Consider the following 22,749-nt stretch of genomic DNA (forward strand, 5'->3'; position numbering starts at 1 on the left):
GGGTCTCTTTGTCTCTCCAGCTCTAATAAACAGAAAATGCATTTTCAGGTCGGGATACCAGTTTTATCCAATCAGGATAGAGAACTCATACAGGACAAACAAGTGAAACTGGAACACTATGAAATTGAAGCTGATTGATGGGCTTTCATCCTGATTGGATGAAATTGGCATTTGTGCAAATCTTTGAATATAATATATGTTTTTAAAGCGAACATTTTGAACTCCGATCTGTGCTTCTGGGGGTCCCTGGAACAACATATTTTGAGATGGGGGACAGCGTATCATTTTGGGTGGTCCTTGACATTTAAAAGTTGGAGCACCACTGATTTTAGATATGCGTTTGGCCGCGGACCCCCTTTCTCGAAATGTTTCGTTCCAAGGACCCCCCAGAAGCAAAGATTTAAGTTACAAATGTTCGCTTTAAAAATATATATTCAAAGATTTGTACACGTTTTTCAAGATTTTTCAAAAATAGCAGATCTACAAGCTCGCAGCGCGGCACTCGGTGCCGCGCTGCGAGCTTGTAGATCTGCTATTTTTGAATAGCCAAAGTATACAATTTGGATAAAGTGGTTACAACAGATGCTTTCCCTGGTTTGAATGGGTTAATGAGCTACATGTGCTTTCTGTTGACATTCTTGTACACTGTTCGATGACGTAACGCGTTGCACACAGCACTGCCTGCACTCATTATGTGGAACATTTGTAATTATTGACAAAGCTTTATAAGACGTGGCCAGATATCATTTTGCCTACGGTGCTCTTTAAGGCGCACCTGATGTGACCGTTGATACAACATTTTCCATGGTTTTGTTTGTAAAAGCAGGTTATGACACACACACACAGTACGTGGGAACCACGATAAGGTCCTTAGTTCAGCGGTTCTCAACCTGTGGTCCGGGGGCCCACTGGCGGGCCGCAAGGATATTGCAGGGTCCAAATAATTGGCTAAACACAAAAATGTGTATGGTATAAGATTAAAGATTATTTTTAAATTAACTCATTGAGTGCCATTCACGTGTTTCACGTGTTTTACCGCTATGGTGCAACGTGCCAATCACGTGTTTCACGTGTTTTTGAAAAAAATGGTAAAAAAAATATATATATAATAATATATATTTTTTTGTTGTTGTTCAGAACCCAAGATATCATTATCTGAAGATTTGCAGCTCCATCCACTCCTTGTTTAACTTATAACTGAAAAAGGAGGTATCTCGCTTCCTAAGCACCTTTTTTTTAAACTTTTTACTTAAAAAAATATCGCACTGACCAGAAATAGCCAGAAATAATTCGGGCTCTCAATGAGTTAAAAAAATATCATTTTGTCCAATCTGAATGGTATAGAGTATGTTAATACAATATAACTTATACATTTGGGATGGTTGTATTTGGTCTCCCTGGAGACCTTTGACACGATCCTGTTTCTAGTTTGACACGCATGTTGACCTGAAGGTCAAGATTCAATTTATCCCCTGAGCAAGCAGGCAGACAGGCTCTTAGCTCAATGGTAAAAATGTTCACGTTTAAAAAAAAAAAAAAGCAGATCTACAAGTTCATATATCTGCTATTTATTGAATGGCCAAAGAAATCTGAAAATGACAGATTTCCCGGTCTAGTTGAAGTCTGTTTAGTTTAAGGCCGTCGTCTTGTCAGACGAGACCACAGGGGGGCGGTGTTTTACGGAAAGCAGCTCCATTCATGGACAGTAGCACTCGGCTAATAGCCGTTATCAGCTTAATTCTGCCCTGTTACATGTTAGATGTATGTTCAGGAGGAAGGGAATCGATATCCGTAGAATGAACCAGGTGACGGATCACGCCATTCAGACATAAACAATGTAGAAGACCTCTTCCTCTTTGTTTGCAGTGTGGTTGCTACATTGATCCAATGGATTTGGTTTGTTTATCTTATCCGTTCCCATGGCCGCACGTCATCGCAATTCATTGTGTGTAAAGAGATTTAGTATGGCATTAACAACTATTGAATGGCTTCTCTTTTTTTAAGATATTGTTGGGGCTTTTCTGCCTGTATGTGATAGTATAGTGGAGATTGACAGGAGACGGGGAGTGACATGCAGGCAGAGATTTGTCTGGCTCTGGAATCGAACTCGGGCCTCTCTGTCAGGCTGCATCAGAGCCTATGCAGTACATGCCTTAAACACTCGGCCATCGGTGTCCCTGAAAGGCTTCCGTTATTAGCACTTAGACAGTTGGATTGTAAATGCTGGCTGGGGGAAGTGAACATAAGTTCTTGTTCCTAAATAAGAACAGTTTTGGTGTGATACTCTTGAATGACAAAGTAGGGCATCAATGCGGCGATATGCATGTTAGTCAGTGGTGTATAATCATCATATTTATTCTTCCTCCAGGTGAGCGTGCTCTGTGAAGGCCACGATGAACGGCTACACCAACCCCTCCGCTGTGTTCGCCTCCTACAAGTGAGTACACTTGTTCTCTTTTTTTCCAACGTATTAATGTCTTTGTGGGGTGTGTGACATGAATACACACAACTGGACCATTCGTCTTGTGAATATTCCAAATATATCTGACATTGAGACAGAGACACAGAAAGGGAAGATGGGAGAAGAAGAAAAGAGACAAATGGATTATCTCTCTTTTCTCTCTTCTCTCTCGTTCCATCAGTCCCTCAAGTAGCCACCTGCCCTGCTTGAAACATGTGTCTCTCTCTCACACACACACACACACACACACACACACACACAGTGCCCTATTTTCCCTCTCCGCTGCCCTCCTAACCTGTCCCCAATGGGACAGCAGCCACCCAGCCTCGCACTGGTGACAGTTTTGTGTGAGCCACGTGCGTCCTGAATACCCTGCTACTTACTACTGTATCTGATCCACTGTCCATGCTTATTGTTGCACAGTTTTAGTAGTTTTAGTCATAGTCTTTTGAATAAAATTCCATTTAGTTTTACTCATATTTTAGTCATCTGAATTGTTTTAGTTTTTGTCTAGTTTTAGTCGACTAAATCTACAGTTGATTTAGTCGACTAAAATGTATTTTGGCGGTGCCTTGATGGCCGTCATAATGGCTGATTTTACACTTGGTTGCACGCTGAAAATAGCCGGTCTACAAGCTCACAACGCGTCGCAGCGCGACGCGTTGTGAGCTTGTAGATCTGCTATTTTCAGAGCGCAACACCCGAGCGCAACCAAACATAAAATGACTTGTCTTTTAGTTCTACTGGATCTCTTCTCCACTCGTCCCTCACTAACTTCTTAGTCTAGTTTTTATTTGTTGACGAAATTGTCAATATATTTAGTCTTAGTTTTAGTCATGGTACCTTCGTTTTTATTTGGTTTTTATTTCGTTTTCGTCAGTGAAAAAAGGTACATTTTTCGTCATAGTTTTAGTCGACGAAATCAACACTGCTTTAAGGTGCGATCAGACCCAAAGATTTTTCATTTGTTTGAGCCGCGCGATTATATACATACAAAGTCTGTACAGCGTGATGCGAAGGAAGCGTTCCGCTGCCTCGGTATCTTCACCAGCAGATGGAAGAATCCAACTGAAGCGACGTACCCTTCACCCCTCCACTTCACCCTTTGCGTCCTGTAGGACATGTTTGATTCATCTAGCTCTGACCGGGAACCGGCAACACGGGAAAGACAACACACATTGCAGAGGCATTCTGATCCAATTTCGCTGCTCATAAACAATATAGTAATATTGTAGCAGGAATTATGTTCAACAGTAAATAGCGGACCGTGGCTCTTAAAAGAGCCGTTTTGGGTGTTTTTGTAACCCTGAGAGGGCACAAAATGGACCCTCACGGCTGTCACTGGTCCCGTGTTTGGTTACACTCCCAGAGTTAAATTAACACCGCTAAATTAACACTAGGGGTATCTGTGTACATTTTATATTTGTTGTATGTGCCTACAAACACAACACTTTTTTAACCAATGCTGACCAGGGCGACCAAAGTGGAGCAATTCAAGTGACTAGAAAGATAGGAGCCGTGTCCACCAAGACATGTTCTCCTGAGCACAGCATTATGTTTTTAATTGTTTACAAAGGTAGCGCCGCATTTTTGGAAACCCCAGCAGCATGAGGGAGTATACACACAAACCTAGATAGCATAGTTCTATTCTTCTCACCCTGTGTTCACCCCAGAATAGGGGACACTAGAGTTCATTATCTATTATTGTTAATGTTTACGGTGATAGTAATATCAGTTGGACCGATAAGATATGGAGAGACATGTGACATACATACTGTCAGTGGTGGAAAAAGTACTCACATTTTCTACTTGAGTAAAAGTATCAATACTGCAATGTGGAAATACTCTGTTACAAGTAAAAGGCCCGTGTTCAAAATGTTACTTGAGTAAAAGTACAAAAGTATTGGCATTAAAATATACTTAAAGTACCAAAAGTAAAAGTACTAAAATATTTGAAAATATATAAATAAAACAGGGCTAAAGTGGTTGATGTATGTTTTATAATATAATAATTTATATCTGCAAATTAACTAGCAACTGAAGTTGTCAAATAATTCTATTGGAGTAGAAGTAAAAGTACTGAACATTGGAAATACTCCTGTAAAGTAAAAGTACCTCAACATTTTACTTAAGTACAGTACTTAAGTAAAGGTACTTAGTTACTTTACACCACTGCATACTGTTAGTGTCCAGCTGTATTTGAGAGCAGGATTTTGACCTGTGCATCATGTGTGGTCTGTTCATGAAATGTCAGCGGGCCGGTGGGGACCGGGGGAGTTGGGAACCTCTGATCACACAGACACACAACTGAGGACATATTGTGATACTAAAACACACGTGCATGAAGATAAGAGGAATGTATCTTAAAGTGTTAACCCATTAAGACCTGAAGCCGATTCTACAAATATCTTCTAAAACCCAGCAGTATTCTGAAAAACCTATGTTTCTATATCAGTGGTGCTCAAACCTTTTTCATGTCAAGGACCCCCAAAATGATATGTATTTGGCTGCCGACCCCCATCCCAAACTATTCGGTTCCAGGGACCCCCAGAAGAAAGGATTTGAGTTAAAAAGAATTGCTTTAAAATAATATATATATTCAAAAATTTGCACACATTTTCACGATTAAAAAAAAATAGCAGATCTACAAGCTCGTAGCGCGGCGCTACAAGCTTGTATATCTGCTATTTTTGTAGTATAGCCAAGTGTAAAATAATGCTTTTACTGTAGCTCAAATAAAAAAATTACACAGATGCGTTCTAGGTCTTAATGGCTTAAGATAGACATTGAATTTGTCTACTAATATAACAAGTTGGTTATTGGATAGACTGTATTTGTCAGGTCATTGCCCAGCCTCACCCCTAGGTGCGTTCTCTCCAGTTGAATAGCTGTCCCCTGCTCTGACTGCAGGACAGACAAACAACGCTATGAACGTCATGTGTCTTTCTGTCTCCTGTAAAGATGTGTTGATTAGCTGCCTTCCCATTTCCTGTATGGAAGCACAGGCGTTGGTTCCGGCTCAGGCCCGTCTGTCTGCTGTGTGAATGGAATCCATCCATTATTAATTAATTCATGCATCGACCAATAGGAATCGGCTTTGGGGGAACGTGAGAAAATATCAAGTGTCAAAAAACTCATTAGCATGGGTGACACACGGGTGACACTTGAGCGCCCGCCAATGTGTCACCAGTCACCGCGCTCCCACGCAACACACACCAAGGTTATCATAGTTATCAAACAAAAAATTACTAAATTAGAAAAACTAAAATTGACACAACATTTTTTGTTAACTGCAAAAAAAAGAAAAAAGAATAATGACCAACGCAAAAAAATATATAACCTGGCAACGCACATATGCATACACACCATACACTAGTGTGTCTATCTGCACACAATACACTAGTGTGTCTATCTGCACAGTTGCACACCATACACTAGTGCAGGGGTGATGCAACTTTGATGATGGAGAGGGCCACTTGTATATTTCCACACTCACTCCAGAGGGCCACATTGCATATATTGTCGGGCCATTCTATGTCACACAAAAGTAGCAAAAATAGGTTTTGAGCTTGTAGATCTGCTATTTTTGCTATTTTTTTTATTGAAATCCTGATTTCTTTTGTTGCTATTTTTTAATTGGAATCCTGAAGTAAAATTTGTATTTAATTTCAAATGCATTTTGTTATACGTATGTTAACTCTCTCAGTGCCACGCCCCGACATATCCCGAGTTTTTCCCGAGTACCCTCAGTGCCAGCACGAGAAATCCCGAGTTTTTACTTTTGACTGTGGTCGCGTTATTCTGTTTATTTTTCATGATCACTTTCGCTTCCTGACTACATCAGACTCACCCGGAACTGGATGTAAAAAAAAATAATTCATTTCCGGGTCACGTTGTTTTTCTCCGGTGATTTTCGGCCAGAATAGGGAAAGTCACGGTTTTTCACACGGTATAAAAAGCGAACGGAGAGGTCCACGTCTACTCTCTTTGGTCTGGGTGACGATCAGTCATCGTAGTCGTGTATCGCATCGTAATTTAGCGCGATCAACGATTGTCGAAAATGTCAACATCCGGTTCTGACCGGATATGACGTGAGCCTGTTTGGGAGGGGGCGAGTGAGCCAGCGAGATCATCAATGTGTCGATTTGTTGCTCTCTACTGGTAGAACTGTATTATGGGTTTAAAACCCCAATCAGATCATTTATTTGAATGAAAAATTACAAAATTACAAAATAAAAAAAAACGCAAATTCCTGGCAGTTTGGGAGTACTTTATGAAAATACTCTTGGCACTGAAAGAGTTAACTTTATGAACTTAAATACAAAGGACATAAAAAATACGATAGTATTTTTATACTAGTCATTAAGCTACTAATATAGACTGAAGTAATTAAAGCGGGTCATGTTTGCATGTTTGGAATTGTAACAGCTGAAATCAATAATATATCATTATTCCGATATTAACCTGCGGGCCGCATTAAGTGAAGGTGGGGGCCGCATGTGGCCCCCGGGCCGCCAGTTGCCCATGTATGCACTAGTCGTGTGTCTATCTGCACACATGCACACCATACACTATTGTGTTCATACACATATGCACACCATACACTAGTGTGTCTATCTACACACATGCCCTCCATACACTAGTGTGTCTATCTACACACATGCCCTCCATACACTAGTGTGTCTATCTGCACACATATGCACACCATACGAGTACAATAGCCTGTAATCATAGTGTCATTACAGAATCCCACCCTAAGCTGAGGAAAATACTGTACGTAAGCAAAGATACTCGCAAGCAAATATGCACAGACAGGCGTTACGACATCACAGAAAACACACATAATCGTTACAGTGTTGACTACAGTTTCTTCACTCATTCCCACAGTATCTGACACTTTGGACTCACGTAAATGGGGGAGCGTTGTTTATAAGGGCAGGGATACATCTTAGTGTATTGAGTTGAGAGACTTAAGGGAAGGTATACATTTGATCAAAACCAGTGGAGAACCACTGATAAAAAATTGAATAATTATGCTACAAGTTTATACATGTATGTTGTGATACTGAAACACATCTGCATGAAGAGAAAAGGAATGTATCTAAACCAGTGGTGTAAAGTAACTAAGTACATTTACTCAAGTACTGTACTTAAGTACAATTTTGAGGTATTCTTACTTTACTGGAGTATTTCTAATTGTCTATACTTTTACTTTTACTCCACTACATCTCAGAGGCAAATATTGTACTTTTACTCCACTACAATTATTTGAAAACTTTAGTTACTAGTTACTTTGCAGATATAAATGATCACATTATAAAACATACATTAACCACTTTAGCCCTATTTTATACATAGGCTATTTGAAAATAGCCGATCTACAAGCTCACAACGCGTCGCATCGCGACGCGTTGTGAGCTTGTAGATCTGCTATTTTCAAACATTTTAGTACTTTTACTTTTGGTACTTTAAGTATATTTGATGCCAATACTTTTGTACTTTTACTCAAGTAACATTTTGAACACAGGCCTTTTATATTGTGGTATTGCTACTTTTACTTAAGTAAAATATCTGAGTACTTTTTCCACCACTGATCTTAACCACTGATAAAAAATTGAATAAAAACAACTATTGCAGCTTTATGCTACAAGTTTATACATGTATGTATTATGGGAAAAGTTCAGTAATGATTTAACTTGAGTTGATCTGCAATGTGAGTCTATTAACTATTTTTCATCTCTAGTTTGTTTTTGCAGTGAGTAAAAAGCAGTGAAAACAAGCATCCATGCATAAAGTGCAAATCTTCAGAGAAATCAGAGACTGTTGTGTGATTCTTTATGTTGTTCTTTCTCTCTGTCTCCCTCCAGTGGCCATAGCTCACGGTCTCCTGAGCGCCCCCAGCATAAAGCCAAGCCCAAATCCAGTGCTAAAGCTATTTATGGTGAGTATGTCTAAGGCAAGACAAGTTAATTTGTATGGCACATTTCAACATCAACAATTCAAGTCAACGTGCTTTACATAAAACATTTAGAGCATTAAGATATTAAGAAACAACAGTACAAAAGGAGTCCAGCAGCAGCGTTCTGAATCAACTGTAAATGTCTGTACTGAAACGAAAAAACAACTGTGGTGTTTTAATATATAGATCATATATAGGTATTGCTGAGCTTGCAGTTATGACGGCTTTGATTGAGCTTATTATAGAACCACCAGGAATTGTGACATTAATATGTGTAGCATAATTCGCAGAGATTGCTCATTACTGCGGAGCTATTTGGCGAATGCTTGGATTACAGTTCAGTCGCCATGACCGATTTTTCAGTCATTCTTTCTCAGATTAAAGAGTATTCGAATTAGAATGGGTCAAACTAGCAATAGAATACATTTTCAGAAGCATGCCATCTTCCATAAAATTACAATGGTCCCAGATATTTCGTAAATAAAGCGAAGGTTAAAGCCTCAATCTGCAATTTCTTCAACTGGTTGGCTGTATAACTATGTAGAACAGCAAGAACAATTAGAATATACAACTGGAGAGGGACAGTAGAAATGTAATTCTACATATTGTGCTAATTGTTTTGGAAACACAAGCACTAGTGCGGAGGAATTCTATCACGCTGTTTCAACACATCTCAGATTGGGAATTGGCCTTAACGAATTTGTTCAGTCATGAGATTTGTTTTTGCTTTAATCCCTGTGTGAATGTGAGGATGTGCCTCCGTTCGTTTTCTCAGGCCTGGAGCAGAATGTTTTCTCACACCTTACAGCATGGAGGTATCATGTACGTACGCTCTGCTGCCATGGTGTTTCACCTCACAATGTGTCTTATCTTCAGCGAGCAGCTCCACTCCTTCCCGGGGCCATAAACCCCCCACAATCACAATCTGTTATTATCTATCTACCTCGCTACCTCGCCGGGCCTCCCCTCCTTATATATAGCCCCCAGCGTGTGTTTGCTAGGGGGTCATTGTGTGTCTTACAGCAACACACATGTGTTCCTTCTTTACTGTCATGGTGAAGCCACCCTGGTATCCACGGTAACGTGGGGCGGTTGCTAGGCTCCGTCGGCCACGCCTCCCCTCCCTCCCCACCCACCTGTTCCTGATTGGCTCACACGTTTTCACACAGGTCCCCCCCCTCGTACGCGATTGGCCAGCGCAGCCCCCCCCCCCCCTCTGGCTGGGAAGCCTGCAGTGCCGCTCAGGCAGCAGGGCAGTGTGTGTGCTTGTGTCTTTAGGGGTTTTCCTACGCGGCCCACGGTAGGTAGCAGCTCCTCATGCACACCGTATTGAGAAGCTCTTAGGCGGGTCAACGCTTCCCGGTGCACTGGTCCTCCACACTGTGGAGCTCCTGCTTTCATTCAACTCGTGTACTGAATCAGTTTTATTTGTCACCTCACAGTCTTAACAGGTGTAAAGCAGTGAAATATATTTTTTAAAATTGTGCGCGCTCCATCGTGAGGATATAGGTAGAGTGAGAGCAAAGGGAAAGAGATAGAAAACAAATAAAACAAAGCTAGTACAGTATATGTACAGTATGTGTATAGTGTAGAATTTTTGAAACATGACATTTTGGATATATACCTATTACCTGTACATAATATTTGGACGAGAGCATCATATGCAGGTAAAGAAAATTAGCTGCCGGTACAATGGGGGCGGCAGTGGCTCAGGGGTAGAGTGAACTGGTTCCCAGTTCGATCCCGGGCTGGGGGGCTCCCCCAGAGTTAGTGTCGAAGTGTCCTTGAGCAAGACGCTGAACCCCTAATTGCTCCCGATGAGCAGGTTGGTGCCTTGCATGGTTTCCTCCGCCATCGGTGTATGAATGTATGTGTGAATGTAATGCACAATCTATGTAAAGCGCTTTGGATAAAAGCGCTATACAAATGCACCATTTACCATTTACAATGTTTCTTAAGGTGCTGTTCCAAAGAGCAGTTTGTGCTAGCCTGGTAAACCACCCCCCCCCCTCCGGAAATCTCATTTGTATATTTCCGGAGGGGGGGTGGGGAGGGGGGGTTTACCAGGCTAAGTTTGTGCAGCATGGAAACACATACTGTATTTCACATGGTTAAAGTCCCACCTCAGGCAGGCAGTGTTCATGCCTCGCTCAACAAGTCTGATGGTTGCCGGGTAGAAACGGTTCAGAAATCGGGTGCTCAGACATTAGATACTGTATGCATCCCCCACTCCCCGCCCCCCCCCCCCCCCTCCACACACGCTTAACAAGTCGTCAGTGGATCTGGTTAACGGTGTGTGTGAATGAAGATGAGATGAGTTATAGTCCTCCTCTCATCTCCCTGATCATCCATTCACCCATCTCTCTGCTCCTCCCAAACATTTCCCACAATTCACAGGGTCGGATGGAATGTATTTCCTCCGCTCGTCTGCCAAAAAGAAGAAAGGTAGACACCAGCTGTGTGTGTGTGTGTGGGTGGGTGGGTGTGTGGGGGTGTGTTTATTCTGGGTTGGGGGGGTGCATGTGTTTTTGTGTGCTGTGGTGTGGTGTTGCGGGGAGGGGCGTTCACAATCATCATGGTAGATGATTCTGAAGGTCAAAGATGAAGATCTGGTCTGGTTCTAGCCTGGTAAACCCTTCCGGAAATCTCATTTGCAAATGAGATTTACCGGGCTAGTCTGGTTCTGCCTTCATCTTTGAGTCCCCGTCTCTTTGCGTGACACTGGGTGCTCTTTCCCCCTGAGAGGATGGCTGTGCCAGGCACAAGCTGCACTGACTCCCCCTCTGCTCTGAAGCAAGTCAAACAAATTCACATTTCTGTTCCCGGATACCGCAAGAACAAACATGCTCAACCACACAGTATAGAGGCCTGTACGAACACCACAGATCAGCGTGTTGATGGGATCGGTTTCTAATGAGCGTAACACAATGTTGCATAATGTACATATTACTTGGTGTTGGTGACAGCAGGCATGCTCATTCGTGTGATGGGTGACAGGTCACAGGTGTAACTGGAAGCCAGTTTGCCCCGATGACAACCGTTTGTCATTTGTATTTCTCCTACTGCAGTGTCTTACAAAACCAATACATAAGTCTAAGTTGGCCTTTAGAGTTTTTTTTTTTTTTTTTTACCACTATATGTGATTTGAACATTTCAAGCTAACCTCTTAAACCCTCTATACTTAGTAAACTTGACTGAGGTCGGATCTGTACTTGGTCTAGTCTTTTTCCCTCTACACAACATCTCTTTGCCAAAAATAGCTGATCTACAAGCTCACAACGCGTTGCATTAAGACACGTTGTGAGTGTGATACTTTGCGAGCTTGTAGATCGACAATTTTTTTGACAAATGTCCCAGAATAGGGATGCTGTAGGTTTCGAGTGGCTAAACAGTAATGCAGTAACTTTGCATCGCTACATAGGCTACTTTAACCTTTCCATGGACCAAGGGGATCACGGCTTCTTTCCACAAGAATCGAGTAAGTGACGCCCGGAGAGCGTGCCGTCCTTAAAGTAGATGGACCGGTTCTCCTCTCCTCCTCCTCCCACCTGTCCTTAACTGCCAGTAACCCAATCCCTGATGTCCGTCTCCCTCCTGTTACTCAATATGTGGCATCTGTAATTATTGTGTGTGTGTGTGTGTGTGTGTGTGTGTGTGTGTGTGTGTGTGTGTGTGTGTGTGTTTGTGACAACATGTGCAGTAGTCTCACACTGAGCAGCAGTAGCTTTTTGCCAACTGTTTTAGTTTAGCCTCATTGATCACTGTCCTTTAATGAACCCAAAGATCCCTCTCTCAGCCAATCAGCTTTGCAGACGGTGCGTAGTATTATCTTTTTCCCTGCATGGTCATGTGGAGGGTTTAAAGGACAATTATTGAGAGAACTCCCATGTTCTCATGCGAGTAAATCAATAATAATTATATTGTGGTGAAAATGACCCTGCACATCAGGGTTTCTCCTAGTGGGTGCCGCAGAATACTTTGATAATATTTGGAATTTATCAACATCACTTCTGCTTAAATGTCAAGTTATTTTCAATATGTCCTAATGGAAATGGATATTCCTTGTGACATACTTTATCTTAGAGGGCAAGATTTACATATTTACGTACCGTAATATGACATACATGTAATTAATTTTTACCTCACTATTTTGTTTGATCTCCTCACATCAGAACAATTGGATTTAGGTTGACAAATCTGGAACATTGTCCGTTAAGTGTGCAGGTGACACAACATGATTTGACGTACGGCTGACTGCAGAGCTGTAGAGTTGTATAGTCTGTACCTGTAGTCTGTATCTGTAGTGTCAGTGTGTGAGTTCCACTCTTGTCAATGGATTCTCCTTGAGTGCTGCAGTGTTTATTTACTCCCTGAAATCCCACAGTTTCCCTGTAAAAGTTCATGATTACATTTGATACCATAATGAACACAATAATGTATATTATACTCCAGTGGTTCTCAAAGTGTGGGGTCCAGGGACTCTCACGGTTCCTTGAGGGGGTTCCAAATGGACCCTTACAGGTCTGTCACTCTGAGAGTGTACAAATGGAACCAAATGGACCCTTACTGGTATGTTATCGGGGGGGGGGGACCTTGGAGTTAAAAATGTTTGAGAACCACTGGTGTACCGTGTTGTACAGTAAGTGTATTAAATGCTGTTGTGCGTGTGTGTGTGTGTGTGTGTGTGTGTGTGTGTGTGTGTGTGTGTGTGTGTGTGTGTCCTCAGAGCAAAGGAAACACTACACCAAAACTAGCATCAACAGCCTGACTGACACGTCACAGTACCATGTGGAGGTAGGTGGAGTCAAGCTGCTTCCACCACTGAATGAATACATGAATGAATACATACATGAATGAATGAATTAATACATGAATGAATGAATGAATACATGAATGAATGAATTAATACATGAATGAATACATGAATGAATACATGAATGAATACATGAATGAATACATGAATGAATACATGAATGAGCGAATACATGAGTGAGTGAGTGACCCCCATACAAGATTTTTGTAGAGAAATGTTTCAAAAATATTATCCAGATGTTTCAACATTTTTCAAGATTGTTTTATTTTTTGAGCAGATCTATAAGCCTATAGATTGGCTATTTTCAAATAGCCAATGTATTTAGGGTTAAAGTAGTGGTTAAACTGCTGTTATTTTGCTGGGAACCCCCTCAAGGACCCCTGGGGGTCCCCGGACCCCACTTTGAGAACCACTGACGTAATGTATGACAACTTGTGACGATTCCAGGGGTCCTCATCTGGCAGCAACCCCCCGTAAAATGCCCTGGTTTATAAACTACTGTTGTAAAAGCGTGATGAGAGAAGAAGGCACGTAATGGTTCTGTCTCCCCAGCACCTGACCACCTTCGTGTTGGACCGCAAGGACGGCATGATCACCATAGAGGACGGCATCCGGAAACTCCGCCTCCTGGACGCCAAGGGCAAGGTGTGTGGACCTGCTGGACATTGTTTTTGTTTTAAATGGCAGCTTGTTTTAAATGTGACAAACAAATAAAGTTTGGTTTGATGTGAAGGTGTGGACGCAGGACATGCTGCTGCAGGTGGAGGACAAGGCGGTCAGCCTCCATGACCAGGAGACCAAGGTGAGAGAGAGAGAGAGAGAGGACATGCATGTGTGGTGCATTTTCTATCCTAAAAGCTAACACTGTGGGTTGTAGATTCTGGTCCTTGAAACCTGTGGCTGTTTTTCATTCAGGTGTGTGTGTGTTGTTTTCAGAACGAGTTGGAGAACTTCCCCATAGGGACCATCCAGCACTGTCAGGCTGTGATGAACGCTTGCAGCTACGACTCCATCCTGGCTCTGGTGTGCAAAGAGCCGGGTCAGGGCAAACCCGACCTGCACCTCTTCCAGTGTGAAGACATTAAGGTACAGTACAGGCACATGACGTATTCAAAAGGAATTGTTATTATCGCACATCCTCACATCCGTGTCTGGTCTGGTGCAGGACAAAAAGTCAACATATGTAAGAAAAAATAAGTCCGCACAGGCAGCCAAAGCTGCTGCTCTGAGAAAACTTTAATATGCAAAATAAGACAATGTTTCGACCAGCGAATGGTCTTACTCACCTGAGGAGTTTAAGTTGAACCACATTAGCAAATTTTCTAAATCTAAAAAATCATGTTTCCTTTTTTTAAATATCTACAAGCTTTTAGATCAACTAGTGGTTAATAGAACTTCTGGTGCCTCGTGTTTCTTGCGTTAACAGTATCTTAAGTAGGTGTATAAACCAAATGATCTTTGACTTTCTGCCAGGCGAATCTGATCCATGCAGATATTGAAAGTGCCATGGTTGATGCCAAAGGCGGCAAGGTCAAGAAGAGACCAGAAGCACTGAAGTAAGTGTTCTGTCAAAACACCTGTTACACTGTTTACAATACAAGGATGATGCTGTTTATTAGGCTTATTATAGGCCCACACAATAATACTGTTTCTTTCTTTCTTTTTTTCACAATTTCAGCATTTAAAATGATCCTTTGCCCTTTTTATAAACATTGATTTAAATGAAAACCAAGGATTGTATTGGGCTTACACGCGACACGTAAGCCCCCAGTATCTTTTCCAGTGAGTTAAGTTGCTGACCTCGTGGGTTCATGGTGTGAACGGACCGGTCCCTTCTCTCTCTCCCATGTTGTCCCAGAATGATCCTGAAGAGTGACGGGGTCATTCCGCCGCCCCCCGCTGCCCCCGCCCCGGAGCCCCCCCCCTCCGTCAGCCAGGTGGATGTGAAGGGCAGAGTGGCCGCCTGGTCGGCCTGGGCCAGCGAGCAGCAAGACTGTGAGTTTACATCATGTCACAATCAGAACCTCTCCTCCGACTACGAAGGGTTAATCATCATTTAAAACATATATATATATACTGTATATACAGTATAAAAACAATATAAAAATATCAGATCTACTAGCTCACAATTGTGAGCTTGTAGATCTGCTATTCTTGAAAGTATAACTTCTTAAACACTAAATACAATTGTTTTTATTTCCCTATTTAGAACCTAGCATTACGTTAAAGGACGACTTCACCCATTTTCAACCCATCTACATATAATTGGTCCTCACTAATGCTCGTTATAATGTGGCACCATTTTTGTCTACTCAGTCTGTGTCTCAGAGGAGGGCTGTGGACAGTTCAGAAACCCGCCTACCAGTGACATCATCGGTAGGCAGGTTTGGTCATTTCATCGTAATGCTTGATTTATACTTAGCTGTGTGCCGGAAAAAAGCCGATCTACAAGCTCACAAGGCGTCGCAGACAGTGGCTGCGCAACTAAGTTGCTGCGGCCCATGACATTTCATTGTAACTTGTATTGTATCTGTGAACAATGACAAAATTAAGCTGATCTGATTGTGAGCTTGTAGATCAGCTATTTTCAGAGTGTGACACCCACCGCAAACAAGCATAAAATGACTTGTCTTAGTTCTACTGGATCTCTTCTCCACTAGTCCCTCCCTAACAGTTTATTCTTGTTTTTATTTGTTGAAGAAATATATTTAGTCATTATTATAGCTTAGTTCTTATTTAGTTTTTGTTCAGTTTTCGTCAGTGAAAAAAGGTAGTTGACAAACATGTTTCGTCATAGTTTTAGCCGACGAAATTAACACTGGACATTGTGTAGACTCTACACTTTACTCACACTTTACTGCGTCAATTATTTGACATCTTACAAATAAAGGCCTTCTAAATCAGTAGTTCTCACACTTTCAAAGACTTTTCAAAAATATTCAAAAATTGCTCGCAGCTTTACATCTTGATCTTACAGGTCTCCGCTGTGAGCTTGTATATCTGTTATTTTTGAATAGCCAAACTTAAAAATCAAGAATGACTCCGATGCTTTCCCGGTTTTAATGGGTTAAAAAATGCTCAGCATGGAGCCCAAACACCAGTGTTATTGTTGTCCAACCTGTTTATTTCATCTAGGGTGACCATATGTCCTCTTTTTCCCGGACATGTTCTCTTTTGGGGGGCTGTCCGGCCTGTCCGGGGGCGTTTATAAAATCCTTCAAATGTCCGGGGTTTTGAGAGTCTCATTGGTCGTGTCATGAGTAAATGAGCCAATGAGCTGCTTAGATACTCTCAGACGCCAGAATCGTAGTGTTGCCATGTCCGCTTATTTACCACAACTTCTGGACAAGATTTGGCTTGTTTTTCTGACTTGTTTTTGGAGGTATGTTTCCTTATTTCTCTCACGAGACTTGGCAACACTGCTGACAGGCTGAGACACACATTTTTTGTACCGAATGAACCGAAATAAGGTAACAAAACCCCCCCAAAAAAGTTACGTACCCGAAAAGCATGCGTGAAGTGTCCTCTTTTTGGGAATTCAGAATATGGTCACCCTATTTCATCCAATAGTTCCACAGCAGCAGAACGCATAGATAGGCTAATCTCCCTGTTGTCTTTGTCACCAGACAACGAACAGAGGCCGTACGTGGAGGAGGGTGTGTGTCCGGAGATGACGGCGGCCCGGGTGGATCGGGACGTGGTGAGTGAGTCTAATCCGTTCACTTCTCATACTCCACTTCCATCACGCTGGATAGCAGCCATGTTTTGGAGCAGAGGAAAGGAAAAAGGTCAAATCAAAACTTCATAGTGTTCTTCAAAGGAAAGATAAATACATAAAAGGTATCCATTAGCAGTCCAAATATCCATGAAAAAAAAAAGCATGCAACAACAGTGAACAACAGTACAAATGCATAACAATAGTGTATCTTTCAAGTATCTGACAATGTATAAAGTTTTTTTTGTAATTGCATTTTGCAAGCAAGTGACCTGACTGAGAAACTCATGTTACATAAGAATCCAGTCCAATGTTATGGCCTTGATAAATGATTAATGTGGTTTGTTTGATGAAGTTTAATCATTGGATAAAGTCACCTTGCTTGGCTTATCATAAGCAAATCAGAGTAAATACATGATTAAAAAAAAAGTCTTAATGTTGCACAAGAAGTTAAAACAAAGGTTACACATGTCGGGTAGCTTGGGTTCCACAAAGGCAGCGCTTTAATTGTTCTGTAACTCTGAGAGCTTGTGCTCTCTCAGAGTAAAAATGTACAATGTAGGCATTTACCAGACGCTCTCATCCAGAGCGACTTACAATAAGTGAGTAAATAATCACATTCATGCTGAGAGAGTGTAGTGCCTCCAGTGGTGTAAAGTAACTAAGTACATGTATTCATGTACTGTACTTAAGTACAATTTTGAGGTACTTTTGGAGTATTTCCAATTGTCTATACTTTTACTTCTACTTCACTACATATCAGAGGAAAATATTGTACTTTTACTCCACTACAATTATTTGAAACCTTTAGTTACTAGTTACTTTGCAGATGTAAATTATTACATTATAAAACATACATTAACCACTTTAGCCCTATTTTATACCGAGGCTATTTGAAAATAGCCGATCTACAAGCTCACAACGCGTCGCAGCGACGTGTTGTGAGCTTGTAGATCTGCTATTTTCAAACATTTTAGTACTTTTACTTTTGGTACTTTAAGCACATTTTGATACCAATACTTTTGTACTTTTACTCAAGTAAATTTTGAATTCCGGACTTTTACTTGTAACAGAGTACTTTTACATTGCAGTATTGATACTTTTACTTAAGTAAAACATTTGAGTACTTTTTCCACCACCGAGTGCCTCAAGAAACTAGGATCCCAGGTAAACCATGAACATAGCGGTCGGTCAGGGACCCAGTCCTGTAGTCAGATGGGAGCAGGTGTGATCCCTGTAAGTGTCTTGAGATGCTTGAGGTCCAGAAGTCAAGTCAACTCCTACTTGCTGACTCATTGTAAGATTCTTAGGAACTTCAACTCAACGCCTAAAAGATTAAAAACATGTTGTTGTACAATAACTTAATCCATTCAATCCGGGAACACATCTACAAATGTCTTCTAAATCCTAACTGGTTTCTGAAAAACGTATGTTGCTAAATATCATATCATGTCAAGGACCACCCAAAATTATCTGTATTTTGGCCCCCCATCTCAAAATATTTATTTCCAGGGACCCCTAGAAGCAAAGATTTGAGTTACAAATGTTCGCTTTAAAAATATATATATATTCAAAGATTTGCACAAATGTTCATTATTTTTCAAAAATAGCAGATTTAGGTGCCGTGCTATGAGCTTGTATATCTTCTATTTTTGAATAGCCAAAGTGTAAGATAATGGTTAAAGTGCTTCAAATCTAAAATGACAGATGCTTTCCCGGTCTTGAGGCGTTATGGGTCTTAGTCAACACTAACTCATGGGGAGCCCGGGATCAAACAGGGAACCTTTTCCGATTCCCAAGTGGTCGCTCTACCTCCTGAGCCACTGCCGCCTCATACCATGGATTCTTGTGGCGTCTGGATTGTCTTACTTTTGGAAAGGGCTCCAGATAGCCTGGTGTTTTCATAGTAAACATGACTAGGTGGTGTCTATTAAAACAAAGATTATCATTGTTGTTTTTTCCAGCAAATCCTCAACCACATCCTGGACGACATCGAGTTCTTTGTCACCAAACTTCAGAAAGCTGCCGAGGCCTACAACGAGCTCTCCAAGAGGAAGAAATCCAAAAAAGGGAAAAAGAAGAGTCCAGGAGGTGAGTTTGGACTCTTATGGGGCGGCCATTAGCTGAGTGGTTAGTGAGCCCACCTGGGGAGCCAGAGCCCCTGGTTGTCGAAGGTACGATTCCAGGCCAGGCCATGCCAGCAATGTGTCTATGTGTGTCTCTGAGCAAGACTCTTAACCCCTAATTGCTCCCCGAGCGCCGCACTAGTATGCTGTTCACTGCTCCTAGTAGTTATAGGAAGGGTAAAATGCAGAGGATAAGTAAGTGCAAATATACAGTGACAAAACAACACCCCAAGGACTGGGGACCAAATTATTATTATTATTACTTGACCTCGATTATTTTAATAGTCGACTAATCAGTCGAGGGTTGTCTGAGTCGACTGACAATCTCTTAGTCGAATTATGGAGAAAAAAAAAAGAAAAGCTTTTAAAAAAATTTTGGGAGAGATTGGCCTAGTTTGTTATATTAATGAACTAATAGTTTGCCAAAAATAGCATATACATCAGGATTTATTGGGAGAAACCAAGCAAGTATTATGTTTAATCAGACATTAAGCACCCCTACAGCCCAAATGGAATCTTCCTCTATTGCATAACATATTTTTTGCATGATTTGACTGAGAGATTGGCATTTTTTGGTGTTGCATTAGTCGACTATAGGCAACTATTGGCCAATCAGATTCGACTATAGAAATCCTTAGTCGGGGACAGGCCTACTTGACACAAACACAGGTGATACCAACTTATCTTATATAAAAGACATACATCTACAAACCGACTACAGAAGAACAAAAGAATGTGATTGAAGATGATTATTGCTGTCAGACACGACTTTGTGTTTCTTTTGTTGACTTTTGTTTGCAATAAATAGATCACTCTGCCAATCATAGGTGTCATTTGACTGCTCTGTTGCTTGCTTCCCTTGAGCAAAGGTCAACATGTGCCATTTACATTTCTGTCCACCAGAGGGAGTTCTAACGCTACGATCAAGGCCTCCAGGTGAGGAGGAGTTTGTCGACTGCCTCCAGAAATTCAAGCACGCATTCAATCTGCTGGTGAGAACCTCATATCTGAGCAATTAGTGTACTGTAGTTTCAATTTACAGATGATTTGTTGATATTATATTGTTTAACTTTAGATTGATACTAGGGTCTTGGTTTAACTTTAGATTGATACTAGGGTCTTGGTTTAACTTTAGATTGATACTATGGTCTTGGTTTACCTTTGATCCTAGTTTACTGAGGCACTACACTGTCTCTCTGCATTTGAAGTGTGTGTTTACCTTGTTTATTGTAAGTCACTCTGGATAAAGAGCATCTTGCTAAATGCTAAATTGTAAATTGTATGTCAGCTGGTGCAGCCTTTTCTGTTCATATTTATGCGTGAATTAATTTCCCGGTGTTTTGCTGTCACCTACAGGGCAAACTGAGGGAGCACATTCAGAACCCAAGTGCCCTTGACCTGGTGCACTTCCTCTTCACTCCGCTGAGAATGGTAGGTCCCCACGGCCGCCACTTAAAGCTGCTCCATGTAACGTTCCTGTTCTACCCCAGATTTGAACCCGGGTCTCCTGCGCAGGCCAGGTGCTGACATTTATTTTTACCACTGAGCTAATAGAGCTTGGCTCAGGGGTCAAAATTCGTGTCAAACCAGAAACAGGATTGTGCCAAAGGTCGTATCCAAAAACCTAGACACAAACCTAGACACAGGATCTAAATGTCTCAATAGAAGCAGGGAGACCAAATACAACCCCCCTGATTGTATAAGTTATATTGTATGAACATACTCTACCATAAAGGATTGGACAAAATTTGACAGAGCAACTTTCACTTGTAGTTGAGTAATATTTGACCATTAGTATCTCTAATTTGACTCAAGTACTTGGGGTTTGAGTGCTTTGTCCACCACGTGCAGTTATTATGCACTCAACTACGTGTGTGTGTGTGTGTGTGTGTGTGTGTGTGTGTGTGTGTGTGTGTGTGTGTGTGTGTGTGTGTGTGTGTGTGTGTGTGTGTGTGTGTGTGTGTGTGTGTGTGTGTGTGTGTGTGTGTGTGTGTGTGTGTGTGTGTGTGTGTGTGTGTGTGTGTGTGTGTCCATTTAGTTTAAGTCATATTTTAGTCACCTGAAATGTTTTAGTTGACTAAATATCATACGATTTTATTCGACAAAATCTGCAGTTTTTTTTTATTCGACAAAAATGTATTTTGGTGGGCCGTAGTGCATGATTTCTACTTAGCTGTGTGCCTATAATAGCCGATCTACAAGTTCACAACGCGAGCGCGACACGTTGTGAGCTTGTAGATCGGCTATTTTCGGAGCGCGGCACCAAGCATGAAATGACTTGTCTTAGTTCTACTGGATCTCTTCTCCACTAGTCCCTCCCTAACATTTTAGTCTAGTTTTTATTTGTTGATATAATTAGTCATAGTTTTAGTCTTCATAGCTTAGTTTCTATTTCCTTTTCATCAGTGAAACAAGTTAGTAGATGTAAAACATAAAAAAAAAAAAAAATCGTCATAGTTTTAGTTGACAAAATTAACACGTGTGTGTGTGTGTGTGTGTGTGTGTGTGCATGTGTGTGTGTGTGTGTGTGCGCACGCGCAGGTGATCCAGACATCCAGTGTGGAACTAGCTAGGAGCGTGGTGGTTCCACTGTTGAGCAGGGAGACCATCGACTTCCTCCAATCATCGCTCCTTGCAGAGGAGAAGCACGTGTGGGTGACTCTGGGTGACGGCTGGACCAAATGCAGGTGTGCCAGCATAAGAGATGCATTTCTTTTTGATACATGTTCCCTTTTTTTATTTTATTTTTTTCTAAAAGGAAAACAACAAAAATTTGAGGAACTCAAATGTTAAACTAGAAAATGTGCTCCTCGGAGCACAGGTCTCCGCCAGGCGAGGTGGTAAAAGAAAGTACTGTTCCTGATTAATCCTGTCTTACCTATTTATATTACATATTGTGATGTCACGTGAAGCTTGACCAATGTTAGCTGTGAGCGGACGGACACACACACACGGACGGACAGAGGGTAAAACATACTCTCCACCATGCCTTCGGCCTGGCGGAGACAATAAACTGGAATAGCATAAATATAAATATAAAATTGCAATACCCTACTACCAGTTATAGCGTAAAAAGTGAAATGTACAGTGTACAAATAAACAGTAAGCAATTAATAAATGAGGACGTGTGTCTATTCAGCGATTCCCTGAATAGAAAAGTGTGTCTTCAGTTCACTTTGCACATTTTTGTAAAAATGGGTGAACTACAGTGAAGGTGATTTTTTTGTTTTGTTTTGTTCCCAGGTTGGAGTGGCCCAAAGAGCAGTACTTTCCTCCGTGCACGCTGCACTTCCGGGACGGATGGGAGCCTCCCGTGTTGGCCTACCTGGGTCCGTCCCGTGAGCAGGAGCTGAGCCAGATAGCTGAAACTATCGCCCACGCTGAGATCCAGAGACGGGAGGAGGTGACACATTATTTCAGTCATTCCCAACCTCTTTAATAGGCTCTATGCACAGCAGGCATATTGGAAATAAATCCTTACTTTCTTCACCAATGACACTAATGAAGGCTCTGTTCCATTCTGGTCAAACAGAGTCAGGGTGCTGAATATTGAGCATGTTGGCTCACTGGAAAGACTCTGCTACACCAGTGGGTCTCAAATTGGGGTCCAGGGGACCCTCATGGTTCCTTGAGGGGATTCCAATGGCCCCTTACAGGTGTGTAACTCTGAGTGTA

General features: G+C 41.6%; 1 protein-coding gene across 7 annotated transcripts in view; it reads left to right on the forward strand.

Annotated features, from left to right (window-relative positions):
• Positions 1–22,749, forward strand: part of eps8a (EGFR pathway substrate 8a, signaling adaptor) — a 92,887-nt gene that overhangs the window by 48,390 nt on the left and 21,748 nt on the right. For 4 of the 7 annotated variants that reach the window (XM_080421580.1, XM_080421579.1, XM_080421581.1 and 1 more), the window contains exons 2-17: positions 2,369–2,437; positions 8,329–8,402; positions 10,818–10,865; positions 13,147–13,214; positions 13,786–13,878; positions 13,967–14,035; positions 14,170–14,319; positions 14,707–14,789; positions 15,092–15,228; positions 15,550–15,609; positions 16,860–16,933; positions 18,913–19,039; positions 19,978–20,066; positions 20,431–20,505; positions 21,616–21,761; positions 22,318–22,477. In XM_080421580.1, the coding sequence (XP_080277706.1) occupies positions 2,394–2,437; positions 8,329–8,402; positions 10,818–10,865; positions 13,147–13,214; positions 13,786–13,878; positions 13,967–14,035; positions 14,170–14,319; positions 14,707–14,789; positions 15,092–15,228; positions 15,550–15,609; positions 16,860–16,933; positions 18,913–19,039; positions 19,978–20,066; positions 20,431–20,505; positions 21,616–21,761; positions 22,318–22,477 (1,497 nt within the window). In that variant the 5' untranslated portion in view covers positions 2,369–2,393. The remainder of the gene's footprint in view (positions 1–2,368; positions 2,438–8,328; positions 8,403–10,817; positions 10,866–13,146; positions 13,215–13,785; positions 13,879–13,966; positions 14,036–14,169; positions 14,320–14,706; positions 14,790–15,091; positions 15,229–15,549; positions 15,610–16,859; positions 16,934–18,912; positions 19,040–19,977; positions 20,067–20,430; positions 20,506–21,615; positions 21,762–22,317; positions 22,478–22,749) is intronic. The other 3 variants (XM_080421583.1, XM_080421582.1, XM_080421585.1) reach the window with 3 other exon arrangements.

The sequence above is a fragment of the Gymnoscopelus braueri genome (assembly GCF_963280865.1).
Source record: "Gymnoscopelus braueri genome assembly, chromosome: 23".
Classification (NCBI taxonomy): Eukaryota; Metazoa; Chordata; class Actinopteri; order Myctophiformes; family Myctophidae; genus Gymnoscopelus; species Gymnoscopelus braueri.